This window comes from Pithys albifrons, chromosome 7 (genome assembly GCF_047495875.1).
Source record: "Pithys albifrons albifrons isolate INPA30051 chromosome 7, PitAlb_v1, whole genome shotgun sequence".
Classification (NCBI taxonomy): domain Eukaryota; kingdom Metazoa; phylum Chordata; class Aves; order Passeriformes; family Thamnophilidae; genus Pithys; species Pithys albifrons.
In genome coordinates, this window is record NC_092464.1 from 21486508 (window position 1) to 21500672 (window position 14165).

General features: G+C 39.1%; 1 protein-coding gene across 1 annotated transcript in view; it reads left to right on the plus strand.

The window, feature by feature from the left end:
• CUBN (cubilin) overlaps nucleotides 1-14165 on the plus strand; it is a 140806-nt gene that overhangs the window by 60139 nt on the left and 66502 nt on the right. The window contains exons 29-31 of the mRNA XM_071560397.1: nucleotides 1530-1711; nucleotides 7334-7508; nucleotides 9111-9292. Of these exons, the coding sequence (XP_071416498.1) occupies nucleotides 1530-1711; nucleotides 7334-7508; nucleotides 9111-9292 (539 nt within the window). The remainder of the gene's footprint in view (nucleotides 1-1529; nucleotides 1712-7333; nucleotides 7509-9110; nucleotides 9293-14165) is intronic.

Consider the following 14165-nt stretch of genomic DNA (forward strand, 5'->3'; position numbering starts at 1 on the left):
TATAGCTCTAGAGACCACACAGGTCTTCTTATAGATCCCACAGATCTATATCTTGCAGTCCTAGAAGTCCTATGGCCAACTGTGACAAAACCAAACTCAGGTTTTTAGTGAGGATCTGAAAGACCTCATGGTAGAGATGATGGCAAATGCTTCTGAGACTTAGCAGCCACAAGTTTGTCACAGTTGTTAAGGAAAGTATGTCTACTTGATTGAAGGTCTTAATCTATAGCTTCCTGAAGAAAAAAAAATGTGTTAAGCAGAGCAATGACCAAAGATACCTTGTTCAAGCTGAAAATTATTCTTTGACTTAGTAAAGATTAGGCCAGTTTTGCATATCCATGTGGATTGGTTGAGTAGGTCAGAGAGGTAGCCAAAGAGATTGATGGAGCATAGGCATGACTTACAAACCTTGAGTTAACACTATAAAAGCTGTGTAAGCAAAAGATTAGTGCCTAAATTAAACACTTGGGGCTTGTAATGTAGAGAATAAAAAAGTGCTGCTGGAAGGCAGAGCAACACACATGTAAAATCTGCTCAAACATACAATTCCCTCATTTTCTCTGTGTGACAGATACACAGCCACCCTATTGGCTTCTCTAAAGGTGAAGTTTCCTCATGAATGTAGCTGATCAAAGATCTCCCTGACACTGGGAGGGCTGCTGTGCTTTCCCACCCTGCTGATGCCTGCACTTGGGAACTGAATCAGGGATAGCATCTTCAGGAGGCCAGTGCTACACTTACCACATCTTCATAGAGCAATGATAAAACTGTAATCTCAGATGTTCAGATGCTTTGTGCTGTCAAATCAGGGCCTGAATTTGATCTGTTGTTTTGCTGCTTTTTTTTCTCAATATAGCTTATAATCTGAAAGAAGTTAGTCACCCAAGGGGATGAGAAGTGATGGACAATAATTTCTTATCTGAAAAGAAAAATACATGGCTTTTCAAACATGGCTGGTCTTACTATTACGCAATTCCAATTGAATTAAAAAAAAAGACCATTAAACCCACCCAGTGTCAGGAGGCCAGTTTATCCACTGTGATTTGGCAGCTTGTAATCATGCTCAGAAGGCTGAGGGAAATTGTATTGTCTTTAATTTCATGATTTCTAAAGCAGTGGGAAATAGCATTTTTACAATAGGAAGCCCTCACCATGATAACTTGTGTATTAGTTGAAGTCAGTAAGAGCTGAGGATGAATCTGATTCAGCTTTGTAGAACTCATACTTAGAGGCCAGTACAAAAAAATGTCACTTTTTGTGCTCTGTGTCTTGATTTGTTCAGCTGTCAAAGCAGATGCTGAGGTGTGGTACAAAACACACCAAAACAGGAGGTGAAGTTTTTTACTTCACAGGCAGTGCAAACAGGTCCAGCTCCCCTTCTTTTCCCAGGTTCCCTGTGATAGATCAGACCCTGCAGCCCAGGACACACATTTCCCTATGGAATGGGTGCAACTAGCTGTCCTTATACCAGAGCTACCGCTGAGTCTTTCCAGAGCCCTCACTGACAGGCTGCTTTGCTGTGTTGTCAGGTTGTGGAGAAGAACTCTCTGGTCCTTCTGGTTCATTTCACAGTCCTGGCTACCCCAGCAGATACCCAGGCAACAGGGAATGCATCTGGTACATCCACACAGCGCCGGGTAGCAGCATCCAACTCACCATTCAGGAATTCGACATTGAATACCACCCGAACTGCAGCTATGATGTTTTGGAGGTAAGAGCGTTAGATTTACTCCCCTAAAATACACAAGTATTTCCCAAGATAATACACAAACTAATCTCAAGAATTGCAAGAGCAGAAAAACCAGTTCTACTGGGATTTCCAATTTCTACTGTGGTTAGTTAAGTTTCACAGGTATTTTCACAGAAGCCACAATGCTGTTATTATTTTTGCTTTTATGTCTTTAGTGTCTGTATACCTTAATAAATAATGATGCTAAGCACTGTGAACTTCCTAACAGGGGACACAACTGCTTTAAAAAACTCCATGTACCATGGAGATAATTTCCTGATGCAAAGGAATATAACAGATCACTCTGGGCATAACTAAGGTGAGACCTTGGGTAGGACCTTCCAAGAAAGTGGGGCCTTTTATAACCCTGAGTGCTGAAAACTATGAACAATCTTTATACTCAGAAAAAAAAGAGTAAAAGAAGAGTCAGCGTCCTAGTCGTGTTAGGGTGGTGGAACAAGAAGAAAAGGAGGATGTTCTGACCTCTAAGGGATCCATAAAACTGAATGACTCTGTTATACATGACATCTTTTTGCTCATATTGGGAAGCAGCCAGGTGACCAATCTCAGCTAACAGAGTTGAATAGACTTCCAGTTCAGGAAGAAGGGATAGGAAGTAATTTCAGGAAGAAATACTTTAGAATTACAGACTTTCTAGATTGTTCTCACTAGAGATGTTTTGAGATCCCTAATGCAGGTACAGTTGATAGGAGTTTCATTGATGTTAATTATGTGGGTGATATTTTAATGTTTTTGTAATGAACCCAAAAGATTGATTAAGAGATCTTGTACCATTCTATTCAGTCTTTCTTCTCTTCTTCTGGGTGGTGTGATGTGTCACTAGCATATACTTAGAGAGCTTTCTGTCCAGCACCTACACCTACTCACTGCTGCCCATTCCCACATGAGCAGCTTTGATTTCTCCAGCCTATGTTACTTAGTGCACACTAATCAGCAATATCCCCAGAAAACTTAATCCATATCCTAAAGCAGGTGCTAAATATACAGCTGCCAGATAGATAGATAGATTGTGTGAGTAGAAGAGATGTGTAACTTAACTCCAGTCTTCTGGCTCTAGAACAGGCTTCTGTAGCTTAGCAATAGAAGCCAAACTGCAGGCGCTTGGTGGAGCTTTATGTACCTTTCCACATATATATTTTCTTGCTTTTGTTGTAGAATTACATATTCACAGCATGATTGACATAGTCTGCACATAACAAATGATGACTCAGATTTAGTGGGGGAAGAAAAAACATGGTTGGCCATTTTCAGAAGCTGCGTTATCTTGTCATCTTCACTCCTGTAGTTGTCTACACATGTCCAAACTAAAAACCACACACGTATAAGTTTGCAAAGTATTAGAAAAAAGAGATTCCTTGTATGCTTTTGATACAGTGTGTTTCAGTGATCACTAAGGTTCCAAATATCTTTCACTCTCACCTTCTCTTCCCAGGAGTACCCTCTCTACCAATTCTTCAGGTTTTGAAGTCTAATTTGCTCAATTATCCTCCCGATTTCACTTTTTCCTTATCTCTGAATAGTCAGTTCTACCGCTTCCTGCTTTCTTTCAAGTCAAACCACTTTCCAGTTTTAATAGAAAGTCAATGCCAGTAATAAAGTAGCTCTGCACTATGCTGTCCCTCTGTGTCCCATTTACTCTCTCTGCTACCTGAAGTAAGCTATTTCATAATGAATATTTCCCAGTAATCACAAAACTTGCTCTCCTGGGTGCATTTAGCTTTTGCTTAGAAACACCCTCATCCCTTTGATGAGATAGAGAATTGTAGGAAAAGTCTGAGAGATCTCTCCTGTTGCACACTTATCTGAAACATACTTGTTCTTGTAAAATGCAGCATCTCCCTTCCTTTCCTCTGACAATGCCTCTTAAACAACCTATCCTTTTCATGTCAGTATCCCAGGACTGCCATATGTCTTACCAAGACTGTGCAACAATAGTTACATAATTTTTTTAATGTGAAATCCTCAAGTGTTTGAGACATTCTCCTTTAATCTTTCTCCCTGTTTCTTTTATGACACAGTATTGCACCCTGTCTTTTTTTTTTCCCCATCAAATTCCATTCCTTTTATAAATATCCAGAAGAAAATTTTAAGTTGTTCATAAAAATGTTTTTCTAGAAATGTTTCATGGTAATAGATGACACTGTTTTGGACACAATGAAAGAGTTAAAATATTTTTAAATGGCTTCTATTGAAAATACATGCATAGAGGAAAATGACCATGTCTGCTTTGTTAAATTATAACACCTTCTCCATGAACCAGATTGTTATAAATTATAACCATATTCTGCCTCAGGAAGATGTAACTCTGAGCTTAAAATGAAGGAACACAATCTGTTACACTTCCATGTCTTTATTAGATGCTCTGGTCTTCTCATTTAAATACAAAGAAACATCAAGTATTAACACAGTTCTTGATTCTCTGTCAAAGCCAGACTCTCTCTTTGCTGGAAGTTATATCTGAACAGGGATCAGTGTTATTCCCAGAAAATCTGTGTCATGAGAGTGACCAACCACATAAAAACAGCTTTCTGTTGCTCATAACTCTGGAATGCTGACTGTTAACAATAAATGGAGCTAACGGGGCAGAAGCAAATGATAAGAACAGATTAAAACCATGGGCTTTATGTCAGTGTCCTGCAGCCCTGCTATCCCACCAATACCACTTTATCTCAGGATCAGGTACTCTGGTCAGATTAGCTGTTTTTATTTTTGGTGGGTTTTTTTTCAGTTCAGACATCCTGTGACTCTTTGTGAACCACACCCTTGAATTCATTCTTTCCATCCATTCTCTTTTCCCTCTTCTTTTTCATGAGGTAACTATTGGTTTTCGTCTTTGTAGCCAAATGTAATATTTTATTGTTTTTTTGTCATGGAAACACTCTTACTTGTTTCTGTTCCAGCCCTTGTGAAAGCATCTGATTAACTGAACTGGCCTAAAGGGGAAAAGAAAATACACTTCTAACTGTAAAGAGCATGCTTCTGACTGCTTTTTATTTTGAAACTGTGCAGAAGGCTGTAGCCGAGCAGCAAACAGTGTAAAGGAGGCCCACAAACCTCAGATTTCCATCAATATTTCTTCCCCATCCTCCCAACAGGTCAATTCTAAATGTTCAGTTTAGATCAGGTTAATTTCTGAGGTGATGCTGCAGAGCAGGGCTGATGTCGGAACTGGGTTTGGTTCCCTTGCCCGTGGTGTGCAGATGGCCCCAGGGAACAACGGGATGATGTGAGAGGCTGCTCCATGAGGCTTATTAGATGCATATTAGAAACTCCTGCTGTTTCCTCTGCCGCATTGCTTCCCTAGGCTGGTTTAGATGATTAAGAGCATGTGTTCCTGCTGGATCTCCTGCTGTGGCTCTGACTCAGGGAATATACCACAAACACATTTTAAAAGTCACATTTTGAACAGATTTCTGGCAAATGCAGCTGTCACTGGGCCTCACAAGCAGCCAAGCAGTAAGATTTTTCTGAAGACACTGAGCTTCCAGTGGACAAACAGGCTTCTTCCCCAGACTGTGAAAGCTTCATTATAGATTCTGAATCTGAGCTGTTTTCATCCATATTGACTTCTCTTGAATGCCTTGAGACAATCGATGGGACAGAGGAACCATTATCTATTCAAGTCAGGCAGCCTCCCTGCAGAATGCAAAAACCGCTGTCTCAGTTAAAATAAAAATGTTTAACTTATAAAGCCTGTGTTATCAGCCACCTAAGCAAAATGCAGGCTTTTAAACCTCTAACAGACTATGGTGTTTATAAAAAAATCAATTCCTTATTTCTTCTGGGCATGCAAGCTTCAGTTTCTGAGATCTCACGTTAACCTGTAGTCACTGAATATTTTTTCCAGTTAAAAACCTAATTCTCTTGTATTTCTAACATCACAGCAGTGTCAAGCCTGTGAGCAGTTAGTGAGCACGCAATTAATCAAATTATATAACAATGCACGACACTTAGCCCTGGAGGTGGGGGAACTAGCTCAGCTCTTTTTTAGATTTGCTCAGATATTTAACTTGTACAGAACCTAAACTTCTTCTGGGGTTAACATTACTCCCGGAGCTTATTAAAATATTGAGTTTCCCCTCATCCAGAAGTGATCATAGGAAAAAGGGCCACATAGAAAACTGTTTCTTACAGTACTGTCACTTTCTGACAGAGATTCATGGATTGCTTCTTTGGATCTTTTTGATATTTAACCAGTCTAATAAAATATTGGAACAGATTTGAAATGCTGCTGATTGGAAAACTCTGATGGGCTTTATTGCCTTATCTTCCTGTTCTCTGATTTTTGGTTGTGTTTTTTTTGTTGGGTTTTTTTTTGTTGGTTTGTTTGTTTTGGTTTTGATTTTCTGTTTGTTCTTGTTTTGGTTTGTGATTTGGTTGGTTCTGTGTATTTGTTTTGGTTTTCGTTAGAACTTGCTGTTCCTGTAGTTCACCTTTAGGATTCATACATAATGTATGCTCGTACAATCAGAATCTTTCTATACCTAGTTCAATTGCTGAAAGACAGCAGCATACTCTTTATTTGGTGTATCTCTTTCATAGTTGTCACATTTGAGGTTACTGTCAACCTGACTTTTGCAGCTGCTGTCTTACCAGGGACCTACAAATGGAAGGTGGTACACTCAGTATCAGGTGGCATTTCATTAGCATGCAGGAAGCCAAGAAAATTCAATCATGTCTGAGAAAATCATATCTGGATTTGGAAATTGCACTGAGCTTGTGTGTTTTCTTCAGCTTTGAGAGGGTAGACTAGGGAAGCTGAGCCAGTTCCACCAGTTATAAATAGGCTCAGCTTGAAATCCTATATCCATTCTGGAAAAAAGAAACAGAATTAACAATGCTTCAGCACTGCCACCTAATTCACTTCACTTGGTTTAAAAAATGCATTATAAGTACACAATACTGCTGGTGATGCTTAAGAGAGAGGTGACTTTCTGGTTTATAGCTGCCTGAGGCACATTCTTTTGAGTAGTAAAACTTGTCTTCTGTGGCAAACATGTACGATATATATCCTTGCTACCAAAGAGCATTATTAAAATGTAGTTTACTTGACCAAAATACCATTGTTTGTATTTTTATGCTGCTCTTGAACTACATAAAATTGCAAATTTTTTTGTTCTATCAAAAGGAAAGATGAAATCTAACCTTGATTTTAAAATCATCTTTATTTATGCCTCTACACATCAATGGTGCAAAAGCCCAGGTTCCTGCAAAGAGAAGCAGTTTGTTTGCACAAGCATGCAAAAATAATCTGGGGTTATATGCCCACAGAAACAAGCTGCTACTCCTGAAGGGAAGGGGGAGAACATAGCCCAGTCCCCAAACAGAAAAGTCTATTTTATGCAAGGCTCTTCTGAAATCACCTAGAATTTCATACTTGGTTCAGCCAGGTGGTTCTGATACCAAGTAAACCTGCAGATAAAATAACTCTTTTAGCTGTTTTATATTTAAAAATGTCTAATCTCTTTCAATACTTATATAATAGGTTGTTGCTGTTTTCCCTTCTAGCTAAACAATTCTCATGTACTCTGTGTTGCAGACAGGCTCTTTGGAAAACTTTGACAGTATTTCTTCCATTTCTAGGTCTATGGTGGCCCCAATTTCCTCTCTCCTAGGCTGGCCCAGCTGTGTGTTTCAAGATCAGCACAGAACCCACTGAGAGTCTCTACCACTGGCAATTCAGCCATCATCCATTTCAAGACAGATGCAGCAGGGACAGGGAAAGGTTTTAATGCCTCCTGGCAAGAAAATCCTGGTGGTGAGTATACTTGTTAATTCCACAGAAATTCAGGAAGTCTGAGAATAGAGGATCAGCCATGCAAGCATTTAGTCAAACATCATAGGACTGAAAGCTGAAGGAGAATGTGGGTGTTACTAGATTTGGTAACACTAAGAAATGCTGAAAAAGACAGAGTAAAAAACTGTCTAGCTGAAAGCTAGGCATATTTATTTATTTTTGAGGGGGGGTTCTCTACATAATTAATCAAGACTTTTCTGTAATGAAAAAAATACTTTTGCATGCTAATAGTTCTTCCTACCCACTTACCCATACAGAGTCCTTTATTAGCTGAATGGTGCTTTTGGTTTTAAACAGCAAAGTGAAAAATATCTGAGAACATGGCTTAACCTGAAGAACTCAGTGGACTCCAAAAATATTTGGAGTGATCAGCACATACTTGAACTCTATAAGGTTCCTCCACACATATCATTATTTGTTCAAAGCCTTACTGGTAATCAGTAAAAGAAAAGATATGCTTAAAAAACTCGACCATGTCTCTATATGGGAGTTCTTATGAAAAGGCCAATTATCGGAAAATAATTGCAATGGAAAGTGAGGAGAGGCAGATTTTAATTCTTGAAGTTTTGCTTGATTAAGCATACTGATTCATTAATTTGGCAAGGTTTATATTTCCTCTCTCTCACAAGTTTTATGAGAAAGGCACCATTTTTTTTTTTAATAAAAGAAGTCTACAATACTCCTTTGAATTAACCCGAGATCTGGGAGCTTATATTTTTTTACTTAGGCCCCCAGAAGCTTCCCCAACCCTTTACAATGTCTTGTCTTTTGTACTCCAACCCCCCTCTAGCCTCTAAAATACCCACTCACAAGAGTGCAATAACAGTATAGATTTTCATCCTTAGAGCAGGCTGCCTCCATCTACAGCAATCCCAATATTTTTCTCTCTCCCTCTTTCATTGTTTTACAAGATATAAAAGTCCACTTGTTTGCGTTAGTCCTGTTGAAAACTCTGGTACTTCCCACACAGGATTCATCATTCCAGGGTATTTAGTTATTCACGAGCATTGGAGCTGTTCTAGTCAGACATATCTGAGGGTGGAGTTCTCAGTAAACCCTGAACTTGGGTACAGAAGTAGGAGAAGCTTGAGGCTTGCAATTGCTCTACTGCTCACGAGCAATGAGGAGCCTCCAGCTCTCTTGGTATAGAAGTAGTTTTCTCAGCTAGGAATAGTCATTACTTTCTTAGTATGCCAGGTCTGTGGTGTTCATATGAATGGTATTTTGGATTGATTTTACAGTATCTCGAATAAAGGAATATCAGCACTAATGCTTTGGCCTTTACAACATCTACTATCAGTCTAAGGCTAGAAAGAAACATTTCTCACAGCATTGTTGTTGCATATTCAGCATATTCAACTATAATGATAATGTTGTACTTTTCTGGTAGTAATTTTCATTGATTTCTGTTGCAGCCAAGACACTTCAACAGTTGTAGCACTCATCTTACAAAAGTTTATTGTAGAAAATATAAAGAAGGAGGTGTTTTTAATTTAAAAATAGAGGTGGATTCTTGCTAAGCATAAAAAAGCTTATGATTAAAACCGATTATGTCTTTTTCAGGCTGTGGTGGTGTTTTCCAAGCTACCAGTGGGGAAATCCATTCTCCAAACTATCCTCAACCTTATAATAACAACACAGATTGTTCTTGGGTTATCCAAGTTGACTATAGCCACAGAGTCCTACTGAATTTCACGGATTTTGACATTGAAAATCACCATTCATGTGACTATGACAATGTTGCAGTAAGTAACAAACGAAATTTCAAGAGGTTCCCTAATGAGTCTGACAAAATGCTTGCAAAATAACCTCATACATAGTTTACTGTTATTACAACATCCTTTCCCAAGTATAGTACAGTTTACCACAGCTTGTTCCAAGCAATAGGGTGAACTGCTGACATATATAACAAGAGTGCCCACACTCTGTTACAGATTCAGGAGAGAGGGAATTGTAGCTGGCTGCTTTTCTTTATGTATGCATTGTGTATTCAGGTGCTCCTCAGCTGTCTGTTTAATTGCTTCCTTAGAGCCACTGCTCTTTTAAAGCTTCACATTGCTGTTGGTTTGTGAATTTTTGTTGATGTCATAGAATTTCAAATTGCTGCTCAATCAGCACACAACAATGAAGAACTTTCCACATCTCCACTTGGCCTTTTGGGAGCAGAGATATGAAATTCTGACCTTTAATGTCGGATTGCACTTCACTCAGTACAAAGGCATGTGTGAATCAGTACTAGCTGAATAAAGCACTGTGGCTGTAGCACAAAATCCAGCTTTCCTCTCCTTGATAAACTGTCATTGACAGAGAACTCAATTTGGCAGGAACTGAGACTCTTTTGAAAACAGCATCAATTTTAACAGCATTGTCTCGTAAAGCTTTTTTGTATTGAACGAGAAAAAAATGAAATGTGTCCCCATTTTGCTGACCAGAACTGAAGATTTCATTTGACAACAAAGCATATTAGTACAATGATTGTTCTTTTTTTTTTCTGATTATGAAGCATAGGGAAATATGGTTAAGTCTTTTTATTTACATTATTGACTACATCAGGGGACAATTGAAAGGGAACGTTCAAGTCTTCTGTGCTATCACACAGTAACAGAAAATCAAAGTGCCTGACTGAAACACAGGTCATCTAGCGCCCTTATTAATGCATAAAAACACCTAAAACATTCACAAATTAAGGACTAACTTCTGAAAAGGTCTGATACACAAATTTCTCTTTAAAACCTGTTGTTAATGGATGTGTGTATTTATCTAAACACTTTGTGGACTACTTGGCTCCATGTGCTCCTTGTCTTTCAGTGCTACAGGAGTTTTTTGGTTTTTTAAGAGTAGTGAAGGAGGAAGTTGCCCATCAGCCCCAGCTATACAAACACAACTAAAGCAGCAATGGGAACAAGGGAAGGAGATTTAAATGTAATGCTGGCATCAATCACTGCCCACCAAGTGGAGTGTGGTTTGACAATTGAGTAGGGAGATTGCTGGTTTGAAGCCAAGAGATAATGAAGGGCTCTGAGGTTTTGGTGTACAAGGTAGAGAAGAGCTTTTCAAAGCCCCTGTGGAGGAACCAACAGTGCAAGAAAGGGTTAGATGAATTTCTTTTATTCCTGGTTTGCCAAAAAGAAGAAAATCACTTGTTACCAACACCTAGGTGTGACTGGTGTTCATCTCATTCCAAAGACTTGTTATATGCCTTACAAATAGGAGAACAGACTAAGGGGACAGAGAGAAACTGGAAATGTATGAATGGATGTCTCATTGTGAGTGATTTAGGAATTGCATTCCAAAAGCCTTGTAAATGGAAAATACAGGCAGCTAAGGAAGCAGGTGGGTTGTTTTTCTCTCTATAATATAGGAACAACTACCATGTATGAGTAACACAATGCTTCCACCCTTTTCTGTTTCTTGAATTTTGACTTATCTTTATGGATTTTATTTGCTCTGTGAGTTCTCTTGGGGCTTCCCTCCACCCTTGAGTGTACCAATGGTCTTTCCTTCATCCTTCCCCTTCTAGATCCACTCATTTTCCCCTGTGTTATGACTCAAGTTGGGTTTTTTTATGTCTCTACGATAAATTCTCTTCTCTGGGGAATACATGAAAATGTATTTCTTTCCTCTAAGGTTTTCCACTGCACATGTGTTATGTAAGCAAAATGGAGGAAGGGAAAATACTCATGTCTGTTGCTTCTTGGCTGTGCTGCCCAGTGCATTTTGCAGTTCTGCTCAGTGATTTTGCTCGTGAATTTGAGCACAGATCTATGTTCAGCCAAACAAATTCTGAGCTCCTGATAATCCATGGGGTAACTGCCCTGAGCTCCCTCTAGAGCCAATGAAGGGACTGCACAAGGCACACATTCTTCATTTGCTAACTGCCAAAATTTTGTTGATTTCTCTGTTTCTGTGCCCCAGTTGTGTACCTTATTTGTTCTCAGAAGAGAGGAGCATCTCTTCATTTGCTAAATAACAATCTCAAGTATAACTCAGTAATGTTCTGTAGAAAGCATAATATCTTTAAGAATACTCTTTTGTTGTCACTGTCACCATGCATAAGGAATAAATTAATTCCCCTCTGTCTACTAGCCCATTTCTATCCAGAGAGTGTGTCTCACAAAAAAAAAATTGCTTCTTTGAAGGAAAATAGAGGGAAAGAAATAGTGAATGCACTAATTGGTGTAATTTTGACCATGTCTATCCAGTAAGGTACCTGAAACTATGTCAGGAGTGCAGGTCAGCAAGAGTTTCAAGTATTTCGACACTTGAGGAGGATGTGGCTCAGAAGGCAGTGCTTGTAGCACAAAGTCCTGAAAAGGGGAGGGAGAAAGAGTTTGTTCTGTTCAGTGACTTTGATGAAGTAATCATTATTTTTCTTTCCTGGTGCAGTAAAACAAGTAGTACACAGGAATGTACAGATATAAGCTTCTGGCATCTAGAGGAGGTATGACTTAATTTATTCCAGGTGCTGGCAGAGAAAGTCTTCCAAGAGAGAACAGCTAAAAATATGTGGAGTCTGTATGGCTCAGAAGACAAAAGTTGTTGTCTTTTTGTCATGTGTTTTTGCAAAATTCAGGACACATTTGAAGAAGAAGACAATGATTCACTGAGTTATGTTCATTGCATAAAGGGAATAGGAGAGCAAATTGCTGCTATCCACAGTGCAATTGAAAATTTGGCTTTTAAGTAAGCAGATGCATCATTTTCCTTTACTCATGCAACCACAAAAATGCATTTCTCAAATGTTTTCAAAATAAATTCAAGAAACTGCAGAGAGACACAACTCTTTTCTGAACTAGTGTGTGAATATTGTGGTTTCTGATCTAACTTTAAGCCTGAAATTCTTGCTACAAAATAGTTTAAATTGATTAACAACCGGTGAACAGAAATTATGCAGCCATAAAATACCCATGTGTTCCTGTTCCTGCTTAACTTGTAGCTGCTGTAATCCCACTATGCTGAACTCCTTATGCTGAACTGTTGCTTGAGACAGATTTGTAGCAAGTGATAAGACTGGGAATCACTCCTAGGTTTCTCAAACAGGAGACTACTATTCTTCAAGCAAGATGCCCAGAAATAGCACATACTCTTGATGCAGGAAACATTCCTCTGACTTCATGCTCTTCTCCTAGTATTACCAAAGAAAGACTTCTTTATTCCCAAAAGTTCTTGGAATGAAATGCCTATTTAGTCTCTTATGTCACTCATTCTTAATGTCTTACTGAGTGAGAAAATTCAACCACTAGAATATGACAACAGTCCATGTGTCACTGGTCATATCCTCACCTGGGCAGAGGTGCACAGATCCATAAAAATCAGCATGTTAGGAGAACTGCAGTCAGGCCCTCTCTCTATGCTCTGTCAAATGCAGTGCTTATTATCAATTCTAGCATTCAGATACAATCCTCTCACTACTGTCTAGGGCACGACAGTGTCTTAATTCCTAAGGGTTTGTTAGTCATTACTTTTTTTTCACATTCCATGGTTTGTGGTTTTTAACTCCAGGGAGTCTGATTTATATACAGAATATACGTGCAGAGGAAGAATAAACATTACACAGTATGTATTAAGGTCTTATTGGCAGGATGCCAAGAGAGAAAGAAAAGTTGACTGGATGGATATTTTTGGGTCTCTTTACCAGGTGCTCATTTTTACAGGCATTGCATAACAGTGCTCCATCACAAGGTCTCACACAGCTAAGCAGTGTTCACAGAATCACAGGCAAATGTTTAATTCATGAGCACAGCATTGACTATGTAGGTATGTCAATGGATTAAGCAGGGGGTTTGTCCTTTGTTTCTCAGCTCTGAGGTTTATTTAAGGCTGCCCCTTTTCTCTCAGCTACTGTTTTTAATTTTTTTTCACTAACGTGCTCAAAGGCCTTTGAATACTGGAGGCAGAAAACATTGCCTTGTGCTATGCAGTCCAGTTAGAAATTTCTAATTCATTGATGCTGCCCTGCACAGACTTTCTGGAATTTGAGGCACTTTGAAGTAAAAGAGCACAACCTCAATAAGAAGTATGTATCTTCTAATCTGATGGCATTATTTTGCTCAAAGTGGGCTTTTAGGTAGCTTTTAATATCCTGGCCCCTGAGTATCTTCCAGTACTTCTATCCATGTTTTAATCCATATTTTTCTGTAGCTGAGTCATAGGTTATATTCACTGATGTGCCTGTGGCAGTGGGGGATGTTAAAGCTGAAACAGGAACTGAATTCAACTGCTATTGCTGCCCAGTAGCCCAAAGGCTCTTCCTCTGTGGGTCATGCAACTGTGCTGAGGACTCCAGCACTCATCACTTCTGAAACCAGGCACAAGAGCTCTGAGACTGGCCTGTAGCTCCAAACACAGCAGCAACACGAGTGGAAGACTTGGAGACTGTGGCCATTTTTCACTCTCTGTGGTTTCTCTTCTTGAAATTTTAATGCTGCTTAAGCTATAAAGTCATAGGCCCTAACTTCTCTGTCCTTCTCTTTCTGTTTGTGAAACAGAGAGGAAGGAAGCAAAATTATCAGCTGTATGTGGGGGAGGGTGGATGGGGGGGGAGAAGGAAGGAATTTGTGGTAAAATTTAAAGTGAAGTTTTGTAAACCCATTTTTACTTTCTTCCTCCCCTTTTTTT